Source organism: Pseudopipra pipra, chromosome 8 (genome assembly GCF_036250125.1).
Source record: "Pseudopipra pipra isolate bDixPip1 chromosome 8, bDixPip1.hap1, whole genome shotgun sequence".
Classification (NCBI taxonomy): Eukaryota; Metazoa; Chordata; class Aves; order Passeriformes; family Pipridae; genus Pseudopipra; species Pseudopipra pipra.
Window position 1 is genome coordinate 16225574 of NC_087556.1, and position 13098 is coordinate 16238671.

The following is a 13098-nucleotide window of genomic DNA, read 5'->3' on the forward strand; positions in this document are numbered from 1 at the left end:
CATGTCTAGTAAATGCAAATCTGCCTGATGTCTCTCACATTCAAAATGAGAATGCATAATCTCTTTGTTGTGTGTGTTCTTCAGTTTTTGATGCCTGATTAAGACTGCACTCAGGCTTCTCACTTCCTATGGTGGGGTCTATCAGCTTTGTCAAGCCACTTATTCCCACATAAACTTTTACAAACATTGTACCAACATTGTACCTTTGTGACTTCAGACTTAAAATTAGCATGGGCTCAAAAGCTATTAGCATGAAATGGGTAATATCAAAAGACACACAGCATGATTGCATAAACCTTCCTTAGGAAATTGGGCTAAAACGGCAAAAGAGCAGCATTCAACAGGTGCTGTCCTGGTAAAAGAAAGCTGTTCTTTGGCAGAACTTTGGCAGTGTTGTTGCAAAAGACTAAGTAGAGAATATCCAGGGCCTGAGTGTGAGCGCTCAGCACAGAAAAACTGGCCATGTGTGCTGCCTCCTGCACTGAGGACACTTTTACATCGAGCTCAGGAAGAAAGGCAAACTCTCTCTCAACTGAGGGAGATTTTTTGAGTGAACAAGCTATTCAAGCAGGATATCATGAGACTAATGTATTGCAGCCATGCACAGTGATGTCTCCACATCCTCTCTGCCTCGCAGAGCTCTTCAAGATCAGCGTGGCTAAGAATGGTCAAAAATCTACAAAATGACTGGGCATGTTTTTTTTTCTTCCATGGGCTGTCAACTCATCTGCAGAAAAGGTGATTCCTGTTTTTCAAAAACCAGGACATTGCAGTGGGGTAGTGTCTCACTGGGACACTTAAAATCACTAGCCATTTAAGAATAAATACTGGTTTGACAAGTATTTAACTATTTAACCTCAGACCTCAGATACGTACTTAAGTGTTGCAGACTTGAGTAGGACTGAAGCATTTGCCTGTAGCATCCTAAACTGGAGCTGAAGCCATATCTATGGTTTATATTATGCACAGGTTATGTGATGGAAGCGTGCAAATATCCAAGAATGAGAGACATGTTTCCTATCCTGAGAGTTTTACCACTTCTTTCAAGTAAAAGAATATATACTCCTCTGCTTAACCGTTTGCAGTTTAAATAGTGATCAAAGCTTGAAAGGTTGAAGCTTTCAACAGGGGAATATTTAGAAGGTCAATATAACCCATCCAAATCTTATTTTGAAAGGACTCCAGGTATGAAAAGTATGAGATGTCTATAGCGTCTGATGACTTACTGAGATATTTGCAACATTAGCCATGGAAAAATGACCTTGTCTAACATAAATAGCTCAAAGAACAAAATTCTAGGTGATCCCATGTGAAAAAAATAGCAGACAAGTAGCATTTCACCACAAGGAACAGGCTCTTTATGTCTGAAATTACCAAAGTGCTTATTTTCTATGGTAATGTTTTTTCTAGAATTTGATTTTTGGTAATAAAATTTACCATTTTTTGTTTCCTAGAGAACATGAACAGTATCTGACATCACATAAGCCTGCTTGTTCAGTAGTTTTCCTGAGCACATATTAAAGTGCTTTCTTTTAATAAGGCCTTATCTTGAAAAGACTTATACTTTTTACACTTCTCTTCACTGTAATTAGTAGCAAAATTCATTTCACTTCAGTGAAATTTTGTTAAATTAAGTTCATAGAAAAATCTTCATAGGCTTTGCTTAATAGAAATTTTTCCTTCTTGTGGACTTTTCCAACAGAATTCAGTGGGGACATGAAATTAGTGATTTAAATGCTGACAAAAACTTCAATAGAAATTATCCACCACACCAACAGAATTTATGAGAGTTTTGTAACTCTTCCTTTTACTCTTCTATCTATTCCATTTGAATATTCTTAATAGATACTGAGCTGTATTCCCATTCCAATTGCATGTATCAGATATTACAAGGTTTCCCCAAAGAGGATGTTTCTCTACATGTATATTCATCAAAGAAGAGACTGAACCACTTTCATTGCTCTTGCTGTAAGAGCCTCTGTATGAGCCATGACAGTCTCCCTATAGCAACGCTGCCTGTGGGAGTTGTCTCCTTGGCCTGCAGCGATGGCCACTGGATTTCAGGAGGCATGGTCAGACCTTCATTCTTCCAGACTCACAAACACTGGAGGTCTGCTCCAGTCCTAGGCTACAGAGTTGCTAAGGCTGGTGCTGCTGGGAAGGAGAATCACAGCCCCTTTGGCCATGGCTCTGGGGTTCTCTCACTGGGGCTATTGCTGGAGTATAGGAACAGGCAGTAAGGCAAAGTGTGAGGAGGTGCTGAGCAGGCCATGACTGCAGAGATTTGCAGACTCCCTTTACCATCTGTTCCCTTCCTCCCTGTCCACCACAGTCCTTACTACCAGCATCTGATCTCTCAACACCTCAGTCTCCAGTGCTGGAGCTTTGAATGGTGATGCCAAAACGCCACTTCTTGGCCTCCAAACATTCCGTCCCCCTCCCTGTGCACAGCCAGACTCTTCAGTTGTGTAGGTAACAGCCTCTGCTATTTTAATTCAACTAAATGACTTCACTGCAGGCACCCAGGATCCTAATGCTCCTCTGTCAAGTATTCCTCAGTCTTGGTACACAACAGCAATCTGTATCATGGACTGTTTCTCCTCGCACATGGAAGAAAACTGACATACACAAAAAGAAAGATGTTCCTTTCTCTTTTCTCCCTTATGTTTGCCTGGAGCTGTGTGCTCTCTGAGGATTTCAGACAAGGAAAGTTGCTTTCCTTCTGTGTGGGTTTCTTATGCCTGCCCATGCTGGACACGTGCACTGTGTTAGTTTCATCTCTTTGAAGGGCTCTTTGGCACAGAAATTCTGTAACAACCGTGTTACAATTGGTAACACTAACTTGAAGTTTGCACCTTTCAAACCTGAAGCTTGCATCAAAGAAACTGCAAGAATATAGACTATATTTTCTTATTTTAAAATAATAGAGAGGAGTTTCTCCTCACACAGAGTACAGGGTGGGGAAAAGAAGGAGGGTGTTTAAGTGCCAGGTGACAATGTCCATCACACTGCTCAGTGATGAAGACAAAGACAAAAATAGACAAAGTGACCTCATGGCTTTCAGCAGCAATGCCTATGAGACAAAAGAGAGGCTTTAAAAGGCTTGTGGAACTGATAGGAAAGGGCTTGGACATCTCAGAGTTTTGGTTCTACTCCAGCAGGGAACTGCTTTGCTCCTCTCTCATTGCCTCTCTCTCTGTTTATGGGGAGTTGTGAACTAAACGGGCTTTGTGACATGCCCAGCTCTCCAGGTTTGGACTCTGCCTTCTCAAGCTTGGATCAGCCTTATGCAGGTACAAATGTCTGTACTTTTCTGATTTCTTTTCTTTTCTTTTCTTTTCTTTTCTTTTCTTTTCTTTTCTTTTCTTTTCTTTTCTTTTCTTTTCTTTTCTTTTCTTTTCTTTTCTTCTCTTCTCTTCTCTTCTCTTCTCTTCTCTTCTCTTCTCTTCTCTTCTCTTCTCTTCTCTTCTCTTCTCTTCTCTTCTCTTCTCTTCTCTTCTCTTCTCTTCTCTTCTCTTCTCTTCTCTTCTCTTCTCTTCTCTTCTCTTCTCTTCTCTTCTCTTCTCTTCTCTTCTTTCTCTCTTTTCTTTTTTCTTCTCCCTTCCTTCTTTCCTTTCCTCTCCTTTTTACTCTACTCTCCTTCCCCTATTCTTTTGCCTATTCTGATTTCACTCTTGCTTTTTACCTTCAGCAAGTCATCTCAGGAAGGTTTCTCTTTTCTCTTAAACTGCTGTGGAAGATTGTAATTTGAATAGTATGATCATTTTTCTGTTAGGAGGATTGGTATAAGTAGTTATGTGCTTTAGCCTTTGATGATGAAGAAAGTATGAAAAAGAGAAGACCGAGGTGAGCAGCAGGTCCCGGAGGGCCTTAGTTGCCAGCTGCTTCAGAGCACAGGGCAGTTCAGAACAACTTTCCAGGGAAGTTGTACATGGTTGCTAATGCTAAGCCAGGATCAAGAGCTGGTGGAGTTATAGCCAAGACTGTCTATTTTATATTTTGTCTGACAGTATTTGCTAGCCCAGACTCGAGAGTTGGTGCTTTCATAGTACTCTGCTGTCAGAAGGGGCTGTGCAGACCCTCCCTTTGGATGCTGTAGCTCCCTTGCTGTTAGTTCCTGATGCCAGAAATCCACCCGCGAGTCATCCAGGGGCCAGAGTTTCCATATTCTGCACTTGACTAAGATTCCGTAGTGCTGCTCTTTCTCCCTGTAAATTTACAAACCAAATACCACGAGGTGAGGTTTCATAGCTTGTAGCAAGGATGCTTGTAGCAACCTCCCTTATCTCCTCCATTGTGAACAACCCCCAGAGACACACGCATGCCGATTTGTAAGTGGAGTGGACAGTCCTTCAGGGACTGCAGCTTGTTTCCATCATGGAGAGCAGGTCTTTGAGAGCAAGTCTATGACTGCCCTCAAGAGCACTAAAACACAAAAACCTGGACACTACTTCAATCTTGGTTCAGCAGGGTGGAGTTACTCTGTCAGGAAGGGTTCGCAGGGAGCCTTCACTTTGCAAATGCAAGTAAGAATAGTGAGCCATTTTTTCAGCACTGATTTTGCTGTTTCCAGTTTTCTGGGTGCAAAGGAGAGGAATGGACTGTGCATCCAAATGAGGTGATCTCAAACTACAGAAGCCCTCTTGCTGAAATCCCAAAGCAGCAGCATGTGCTATGGAATGTCTGCAAATTTTGAGTGCTTCCTGGAAGGATGATTGCTCTGCGAATCAACACCTTATTTTCAGCATGGGGTGGGAGAGGGAAGCTCTTGCTGCTGTGCTTACTGATGCAGTGTGGAATGATGACACTTGCCACAGTTGTGCAGCCTAGCCAGGTTTTGGGAGACATTTGCAGCCCTCAGGAAAACTAGTAAACTTCTTAGCTAAGCTCCCTGTCCCCCACTGCAGGTGACTTTGCCACATTAGCAAGTTCCCATTGAACGAACCCTTTGTGATAAAATGGTCAGAAGTGAGATCCTGAGAGGACTGAGCAGCTTCCATCATCTCTTGAGCTAACACCATCCCCCAGAACTGCCTGCAGCTCTCCTCTCCCCTCCCACCCTCTCCCTCTTCTGCAGGGCATAATTTTTTACCTCTTTCTTGAGAATGTAGGGCCAGACAAAGTGTTAACACATTTTTTTGACAAATTATTAGACAGTGGATGGTTGTTTCATCTGCACTTTTGTGCTTGGAAAAAGACAACAGGAGTAAGGAAAAGGATGAATTGAAAGAAAACTGAAACTAGTCTATGGTTTAGGTATGTGGGGCTTTTTTCTGTGCAAGGTTAGTGTTGATTTCTGTCACTTCAATACTGACTCAAGACAAGTCCATACTTTCCTTAGGGCAGCTGAGTTTGGTTTTACTATCGAATCTTGTTCACTGCCTGTTTTCCCTGCACACAAAGACAGAGAACCCAATATTCCTCCTTGGGGCTTTACTGACCGCTGGGCTGGCAGAGCAGGTGGAAAATGATTATCCCACACTTTTATGCCAGTGTCCAAAGCAGTGTTGTCTAAGCAAGCCTGTCTAAGTGGATTCCTTCTGGCCTGGCTGATCAGTTGTGTGGATCTAGGATTCTTGGTCAGGAGCAAATACTTGTCTTCCTTGCTGGGCATGGGGCACAGGGAAGGGACTCCAGCAAGGGTGAGAGCATGCCTCCTTTGCCTCTTGTGGTTGCAGAGCTGCTGTAGGGCAGCGAACAGCCCCTAAACACAAGGCTGCTGCACAACACTGACTGTGGCTGGCATTGCAGGGCTCAGATCAGGAGAAGCCTGGCTGTGCCTGCAGAGCATGTCTCCTGTTGCACACATGCATGGTGCTAACAGTAGCAGTGGCTGCTTCCTGAACTTTCAGGGCCAGAGATATTACTTGTTCCTGGGAGTCCTCTATATGTTAAGAGGAAGGTCTGCAGAAAGCAGGGCTCCAGCTTCAGGGTTATAAGTAAATGGTAAAAATTCCCAGGCACTGTAAAAATGCCTGGGACTCTTAGCCACCTCCTTCAGAAATAGGAAATCCCAGGGGATTTCCTCCCTCTGGGAGAAGTTCCCTGCCCACACCTGCATTTACTTGTATTGTGTTTGCAGGGAAAGAGAAAACTGCTCCTGGGTTTCTATTGACAGTTCCTAAAGGCCCTATCATCAGCAAAAGCAGGAAAGAAAAAGAAGGACAAGGGGTTTCCTCCCATGGGCACTAGAACACCTACTGCCATATCACTGTCCACCTTTGCCCACCCAGCCTTTTGCTGAGCTGAGATTGCCTCTTTCTCTCTCTTTCAGAGCTCCACCGCCACGAGAGCATCCAGGAGAAGAACGTGAAAGAAGCCAAAACCAAGTGCAGAACCATTGCATCCCTGCTGACAGATGCACCCAACCCCCACTCCAAGGGGGTGCTGATGTTTAAGAAGCGCAGGCAGAGGGCTAAGAAGTATACATTGGTAAGCTTTGGGAGTGTCGACGAAGACCGCTCCTACGAGGAGGAAGACGGAGTTTTTCCAACTAGTGAGTCTGAATTTGATGAGGAAGGTTTCTCTGATGCCCGAAGCCTAACTAACCACTCAGACTGGGACAACACTTACCTAGACATTGAGAAATCCAAGTCTGACACTGAACAGAAGGAAGAGAAGCAAAAAGGTTTGAGTGAAGCCTCAGGTAAAGGAGCACGATTGTTTGAGCAGCAGAGGGAACGGGCTGGGAAGTACACAGTTGAGAAAGCTCCAGTGCAGAAGAGCCCCCAGCTTGACCCAGCTGCCCAGCCAAAGCAGGGCACAGTGAACGGAGATATGCCTGTGCCAGAGGAGAAGGCAGACAGCATGCCCCTCAGCATCCACCTGGAAAGTGTGCAAGTGCCCAGCAAGCAGCCAGCCACCCTCCCTACTGAGATTCAGGCTGCTCCTAGCCCCACTTTCTTCCCACCTCCCCCAAGCACCCCCGACCCTTTCTCTGCAAGCTCAACAAGCATGTTCAACAGGTCTGCACGGCCCTTTACTCCTGGCTTTTCTGGCCAACGCCCAGCAACATCCTCTGTCATCTTTAGGCCATCTGCACCCAAAAAACCCAGTGAAAATCTGAGTGGGCAAAGCACAGTGGTTTCCCCTTTCTCATTTCCGGCTCCTGCCAACGCACCAGTGCCAACACACCGTGGTGCAGTCAGCTCCTCCACATCTCTGTATATTCCTGCACCAGGAAGGCCAACATCACCACTGGAGTCACAGCCAAAAGGAGGAAGTTCTCCAGAAACTAAGCCTTCTGCCAACACTGCTCGGACATCCACCACTTCTATCTTCCTGTCAACTCCCTCAAAGCCAGGAGGGGATGTGGCCTCTGCAGCATCCCAGCCACAAGTCCATGGAACAGCCTCTTCTTCTTTGTATATTAGTCCAGCACCATCACAGCACATGAGAAGCAGTTCCCCTGTGCCAAAGCAGCCTTCTCCTGCCATCACTCCAGCAATGCCACGGCCTCCTTCAGAGCCCTTAACCTCCAGGGAGCAGAGGATTGCTGTGCCAGCTCCCCGCACAGGCATCCTGCAGGAGGCTCGCCGGCGGGGCAACAAGAAACCCATGTTCAGTAAGATTGAGGAGAAGAAGAAGAACTCACCCAATCCTGAGCTCCTGTCTCTGGTGCAGAACCTGGATGAGAAGCCGAAAGGTGACCACCCCGGGGCAGGCTTCGAGTCTGGGCCTGAGGAAGACTTCCTCAGCCTGGGTGCTGAGGCCTGCAACTTCATGCAGTCCTCGGGCCGTAAGTTCAAGACCCCACCTCCAGTGGCTCCTAAGCCAGATGCTGGACTGGTAAATGGGGCCCAGGACATGCCTCAGCTTAAAGGCAAGGGGGCAGAGCTTTTTGCCAAACGCCAGAGCCGCATGGACAAATATGTGGTGGAGACAACACCGAAGCCGGACCCCAAGCCCAGGACCCCCTCTCCTTCCCCTTCTCTACCCTCATCCTGGAAATATTCACCCAACATCCGGGCTCCCCCTCCAATAGCTTACAACCCAATGCATTCCCCTTTCTATCCCCTGGCAGCCAGCAAATCTCAGGCTAGCAAAGCAGAGAGCAAAGTGAAAAAGGCACCTGGCCAGAAATCAGGGATCAAGGTCATTGATATAATGCGCCATCAGCCCTATCAATTAAAGTCAGCCATGTTCTGTTTTGGGGATCCCCCAAGCCCCAGCACTCAGAATTCTGGTCAGCCAGCCCCGCAGGCTAGCTCATCCTTCATGGCAGCCAAGCAGGTGCCCGTGAAAACAGCCAAGACCCAGGAGATTCGTCGCTTCTCCACTCCGGCTCCCATGCCAGCCTCTAGCAGCCTGGCACCTACCGTGCTTATGCCCCGCTCAGCAACCACGCTGGATGAGCCATTGTGGAGAACAGAAATGGCCTCTTCTGCCCCTGCTACACCAGCACCCTTTAAGGTGGAGCTCAGCCAGTCCCCAAAACCATATCAGAGCTCCCCAGAGCCTGGTCAGGTGGGCCAGGGGCCTTCTCCAAATCCAGCCTCTGCCTCTCGGTTTCAGGTGGCCAGGCCCAAATTCTCAGCAGCAAGAACAGGGATGCAGGCCAATGTGTGGAGGCCAAGTTTTGGCCACCACTGAGGCAAGTACTCCTCCCATCCCGTCTGTGGCCCCGCCGAGATAGTGCTTGTTTTGTCTTTCATGTCAGCTCAGTACATTGGGGTGAGTGACACAAAATGAAGAAAAAAACCCAAACCAAATTACTCCCCTTCTGCACCACCCTCTCCCCCAGCCTCCCTTTGGTCTCAGGTGGGAAACTTCACAGAAAGGCTTACTGGCTGTGGCTATAATAGGAGGAAGAATGTGGAGAAAGGGTACATGTGTGGTATACAGAGACTGGGAACTTGTACACAGCAGCAAAATTCACCTCTGGAGGGGGTAATGGCAGGAGTTGTATCACACGAGGACACACAGGAGGCAGTCATTTTCCTTTCCCAAGGGCTTTGGAGTTACCGCTGAATGGAGGGAAACTGGGGGGCAACAGCTTTTCCAGAAGAAAGGGTGAGAGGTGGGATTACAGAACAGAAGTCCTTTCCCGTTAGACTGCTCCTCTCTGAGCCTGTCAGTCTGTACACAAGCACCTGTGTGCACACACACGTGTACACAGCAATGCTCAGCAGGAAGTGAAAGTAAAAGTGGGGCTTCACCTTAGGCACTTCTCCCAGACTTCCCTCTGGAAGGGCATGGGAAAGAAGGCAAGAGAGCAGAGTGAGCAGTGGTGTTTGCCCATGCACATGTGGGCAGTGTGCCCTGTGCAGGAGAGTGGCCGTGTGTGCCCCATTCCTCCAGTCAGCAGGGCTGGGGGTAAAAGGGAGAGTCATTCCAGCTGATACAAAACATGACTTAGGTCTGGAAGCAGTTTGCCAAAGAGGGCCTTTGAGTGGACTTGGTGGGGCTATCACCAGCTGTGGAAACTGCAAAAGGAGGTATCAATTTCTGAGGATACACAAAATCAAAGCTAAGCTCAGGCAGTGGCTGGCTGGCACAAAGAAAGGCTCTGCAGCATTAGTCCCACTGGAACAGGATATGGATGCTGTAAGTACAAAGGTGGATTGCATGGGAGAAGGTACAGTTGACTTTAAAAGGAGGCAGGATCGAAAATGCATTTGCATATGATCTGTTTGTTTATTTAGGATGGAAGTGTGGCTAGATTAGAAATGGGTCATGACATAATACTTGCTGAAAACTTTGTGATGAGCTGGAAAACAGAGGCCCTTTACAGACATTCTCAGTATGGAAGTGGAGGTCAGGAAAACAGAAAGTCACAAGTAAAATTTCATACTAAATGATTTAGGTATCCTTGGGATCTATTTGGTAAAAACTGAAGTGCTCTGAGAATCCCAGAAGATCTGCACTCATACACATACAGAGCTCAGTTTGCTGGCGATACTGGGGAAAGAGTAATGGTTATTCCCTGAATGTCCCAGGCTAGCCTCCGACTTAATCTCTACACTAAAGGCATACAAGAAGAAAGCATTCCATTTCCCAAGGAAGAATTCAGCATATTAATAGGGACTGTGCATGTGTATGTGCATGTCATCTGTACTCTGGTTTACACACACCCCTGCCATTTACTTTCTGCCTGTGTTCCTCCTTTTCCACCAACCACTTTTACAGTGCAATCCCACAAGTACACCAAGAAAGCATTGCTCCTGAAGCACTGGGTCCAAACACAGCAGATGCCCCAGTTGCAGGGAAGGGGCTTGCCACCTCTTCTTGGGTCAGGGTTGCCCAGCCTTTTGCTAAACCCTTAGGAATATGTATGGGAGGCAGAATGAGTCTCATAGCCCCACTTGAGACAAGTGTCCATCTTGTCCACAAAACTCACTCCTCTCCTTCAAGCAGTAGCTGTTCTCTGACTGGACTGTGCACAAACTTTGGATATACAAAACTGTAGGTTCTGGGGAGAAAAAAAGGAGTGCAAGTGGGGCTGATGCAGTCTATAAGCAGTGCAGCTAGTATGGTTTCACACTAAGTCTGAGCCAACCTTCCTCTGCACGGCAGGAGCTTATGATGTGTAGCTCTTTTCATGAAAGCTGAGTCTATACTTTTCCTTGGAGGCTCTAAAGTCCTTTTAGAGCCTCCAAGCTCAAGGTGTGAGCACCTTGAGATTTTTCACATGTGCTCTCCCATGAAGAAAAAGAAGGGTGGAGAACCTTGCTAGCAGCTCTAATCCTGGACAAGCTTGGGAGGGAGAGAATGAGAGAAAAGAAGTTATACACAATCCTGCCTTTGAATCCTTCACTCTGGCTGGACTTGTTCTGCAGGCCTGTGTTTGCAGTGCACATTCCTGGGGGCCCTGAAACATAGGATGAGCATGCTGGGGAGAGAGGAGGACAGCACTTACACTTGGCACACTATCAGCCATGGAAGATGATCGTCAGAAAACCCTTGGGAACACCTTGAGTTAATGGACAAAGGTGTGGCTGAGTCAGAATAGGTGCTGCACCTGATTGTATGACATAGGAGCAGTCAAGTTGAATTGCTGAGGGGATTGTTTGTGTCCCTGGAAAGCTCCAGAGAGGATGTCTCAGGAGAAATCCTCACCACGGAGTTAATTCAGATCACCAGAATCCACTTAGCTCCAGTGAAGGAGAGCAGCCATGCTACTAAACTTATCTTGGATATTGCTTTCTCACTCATCCTGTACTGCATTGCATTGCCAGCATTTCTGGAAAAAACATCCTGAGTGCTAAAGTAAACTGAATATCTGTGTTTCTTCCCAAACATGGAAGGAGGAGTCTTCTATTTTATCTAGGAAAGATGTGGGAAGGAAATCAAGGACTAGCAGTGCTACAAAAGCTTTGTCTCATCTCCTTGTGGAGTGTTGTCTGTCACTGGCTAGTGGTTTAAGCCACTAGCCTTAGACAGACAAGCCAGCCCAGGCTGAAAGCATTACTGAACTCAGGTGTAGAGAGGGGTTGTGTGGACCAGAGAAAGGGTGCTCAAGATAATTCTGCAGTGAAGAAGTAATCTCAGAAAGTCTGAATCTTACTCCAGTGTCCCTTTCCCTGAGGCCCCTAAAGTTAACTGCTCTCAGGGCCTGAGTGTCTCAGGAAATTCATTTTGCCACTGGAAAAATAGAGATGTCTGGCCTTAGTATGTAAGGGAGATTGCATGTGGTTAGTATTTCAGTGATCCCACTCCAGCTTTCCGGGAGACAATGACACCTGCCAAGGCGTGGTGGCCAAATGCTGCTCAGTGTTAGATGTCATGACCCAAGTGAGTGGAATAACTGCACTTACCCCATCATTTCTGATAATGTAATGGGCAGGAGATGAAAAAAAAGGTAGGTTTGATTGGAGAACGAATATTAAACATAAGAGGAAGAGAAAGAACCAGAAGGCTGGGAATCCTGCATTTTACTTACATCCTTTGTTCAAAGCTATGTTTAGAAGCAAATCCAAAGTAGTGTAATGGATCTCAGCCCTTTACAAACTTTTCTGGATCCTATGCTGACACAGAACATGATCTGCAGAAGCAGAGGGTGTTGCAGATGAGGCCTACACTGCTTGTGGTGTATTCCAAAGAAGGCCTGTAGCTGCGAGTAGGGTGAGATGAGAAATAATACTGAGATGCATCTGTTAAGGTGTAAGGAAGAAACCTGAACTAGTGCTGGCTTTAAGCAGCTCTGCTAGTGTCTGCTTTTGAAAATATTGTGGCTAGCCTGTTAGAAAGGTCACAGGTGATATTACAAGGAATACTTTTGAAGCATATAAGCTTGTTTTGAGCCTCTCCAAATGTCTAATTCCTCAGCTGTTGAACAAGCACAGACAAACCCAGTTGTTTAACAAGTTTTATGTCCCACCTGCTAAGTTATAAGCTGCAGTGGTAGGCCAAACCTCAGTGTCCCCTTTGAAGATGTCTGCATGGGCTCTGATTTAAAACTGCCTATCATCCCTCCTCTCTATCATGCTGCAGGTTACACATTGCAGCTATGGCAGTTCTGGGGTTTTATCTTTGCTTCAGAAGTAACAGTCCTTTCCCTCTGAATTTATGGGAACACTTACCAGAGATAACCTCAAGATCCTGCAGCAGCTGAGAGGAAGAATCTCAGAAGAGACTGTGTGTGATGAGGAGTCACTGATCACCAGACACGAGCACAGTGCACGGCAAGATTGTCCTTTGTAAAGAATATGCTCCCTTTCTGCTATAATATCCTGCACCCCCTATCAGACCCATCTAGATCCTAGAAGAGACCTGTCAGTACTCTGAAAATGGGAGCCCTGCATTAGTGCTCTGTCTGGTGCAAGATGTGACCTCAGAAGACCAGAGCTGGCATCTTTGTTTATGGAAATCCTGTTTTTCCTTTTCTGTTTTGTCCTTTTTTTTTTCCAATCTAAAATCACTTTCTATTTGTTTGTGCAGAAAAATAAACTTGTGATATGCACTTTACAGGTGGTATTTTTTCACTTTCTTTGCTAGGCACCCAGGAGGAATTGCCATGTGTACAGCACATGTAGTTAGCACTATCATCAAACTCCTAAGGCCAAGAGAATATAAAGAGTCCAAAAAAGGATGGGATATCTCAGGAATAAAAACACCTAAGTTGGACTTAAAGCCCCTATACATTAAAAAAGCCCCATG

General features: G+C 46.2%; 2 protein-coding genes across 3 annotated transcripts in view; one reads left to right on the plus strand and one right to left on the minus strand.

The window, feature by feature from the left end:
• The window catches only part of SYNPO2L (synaptopodin 2 like), a 38236-nt gene extending 25330 nt beyond the window's left edge, over nt 1–12906 (plus strand). For both annotated transcript variants that reach the window (XM_064663763.1, XM_064663764.1), the window contains one exon: nt 6275–12906. In XM_064663763.1, coding sequence (XP_064519833.1) covers nt 6275–8592 — 2318 coding nt within the window. In that variant the 3' untranslated portion in view covers nt 8593–12906. The remainder of the gene's footprint in view (nt 1–6274) is intronic.
• The window catches only part of SEC24C (SEC24 homolog C, COPII coat complex component), a 110179-nt gene that overhangs the window by 66115 nt on the left and 30966 nt on the right, over nt 1–13098 (minus strand). The window lies entirely within an intron of this gene.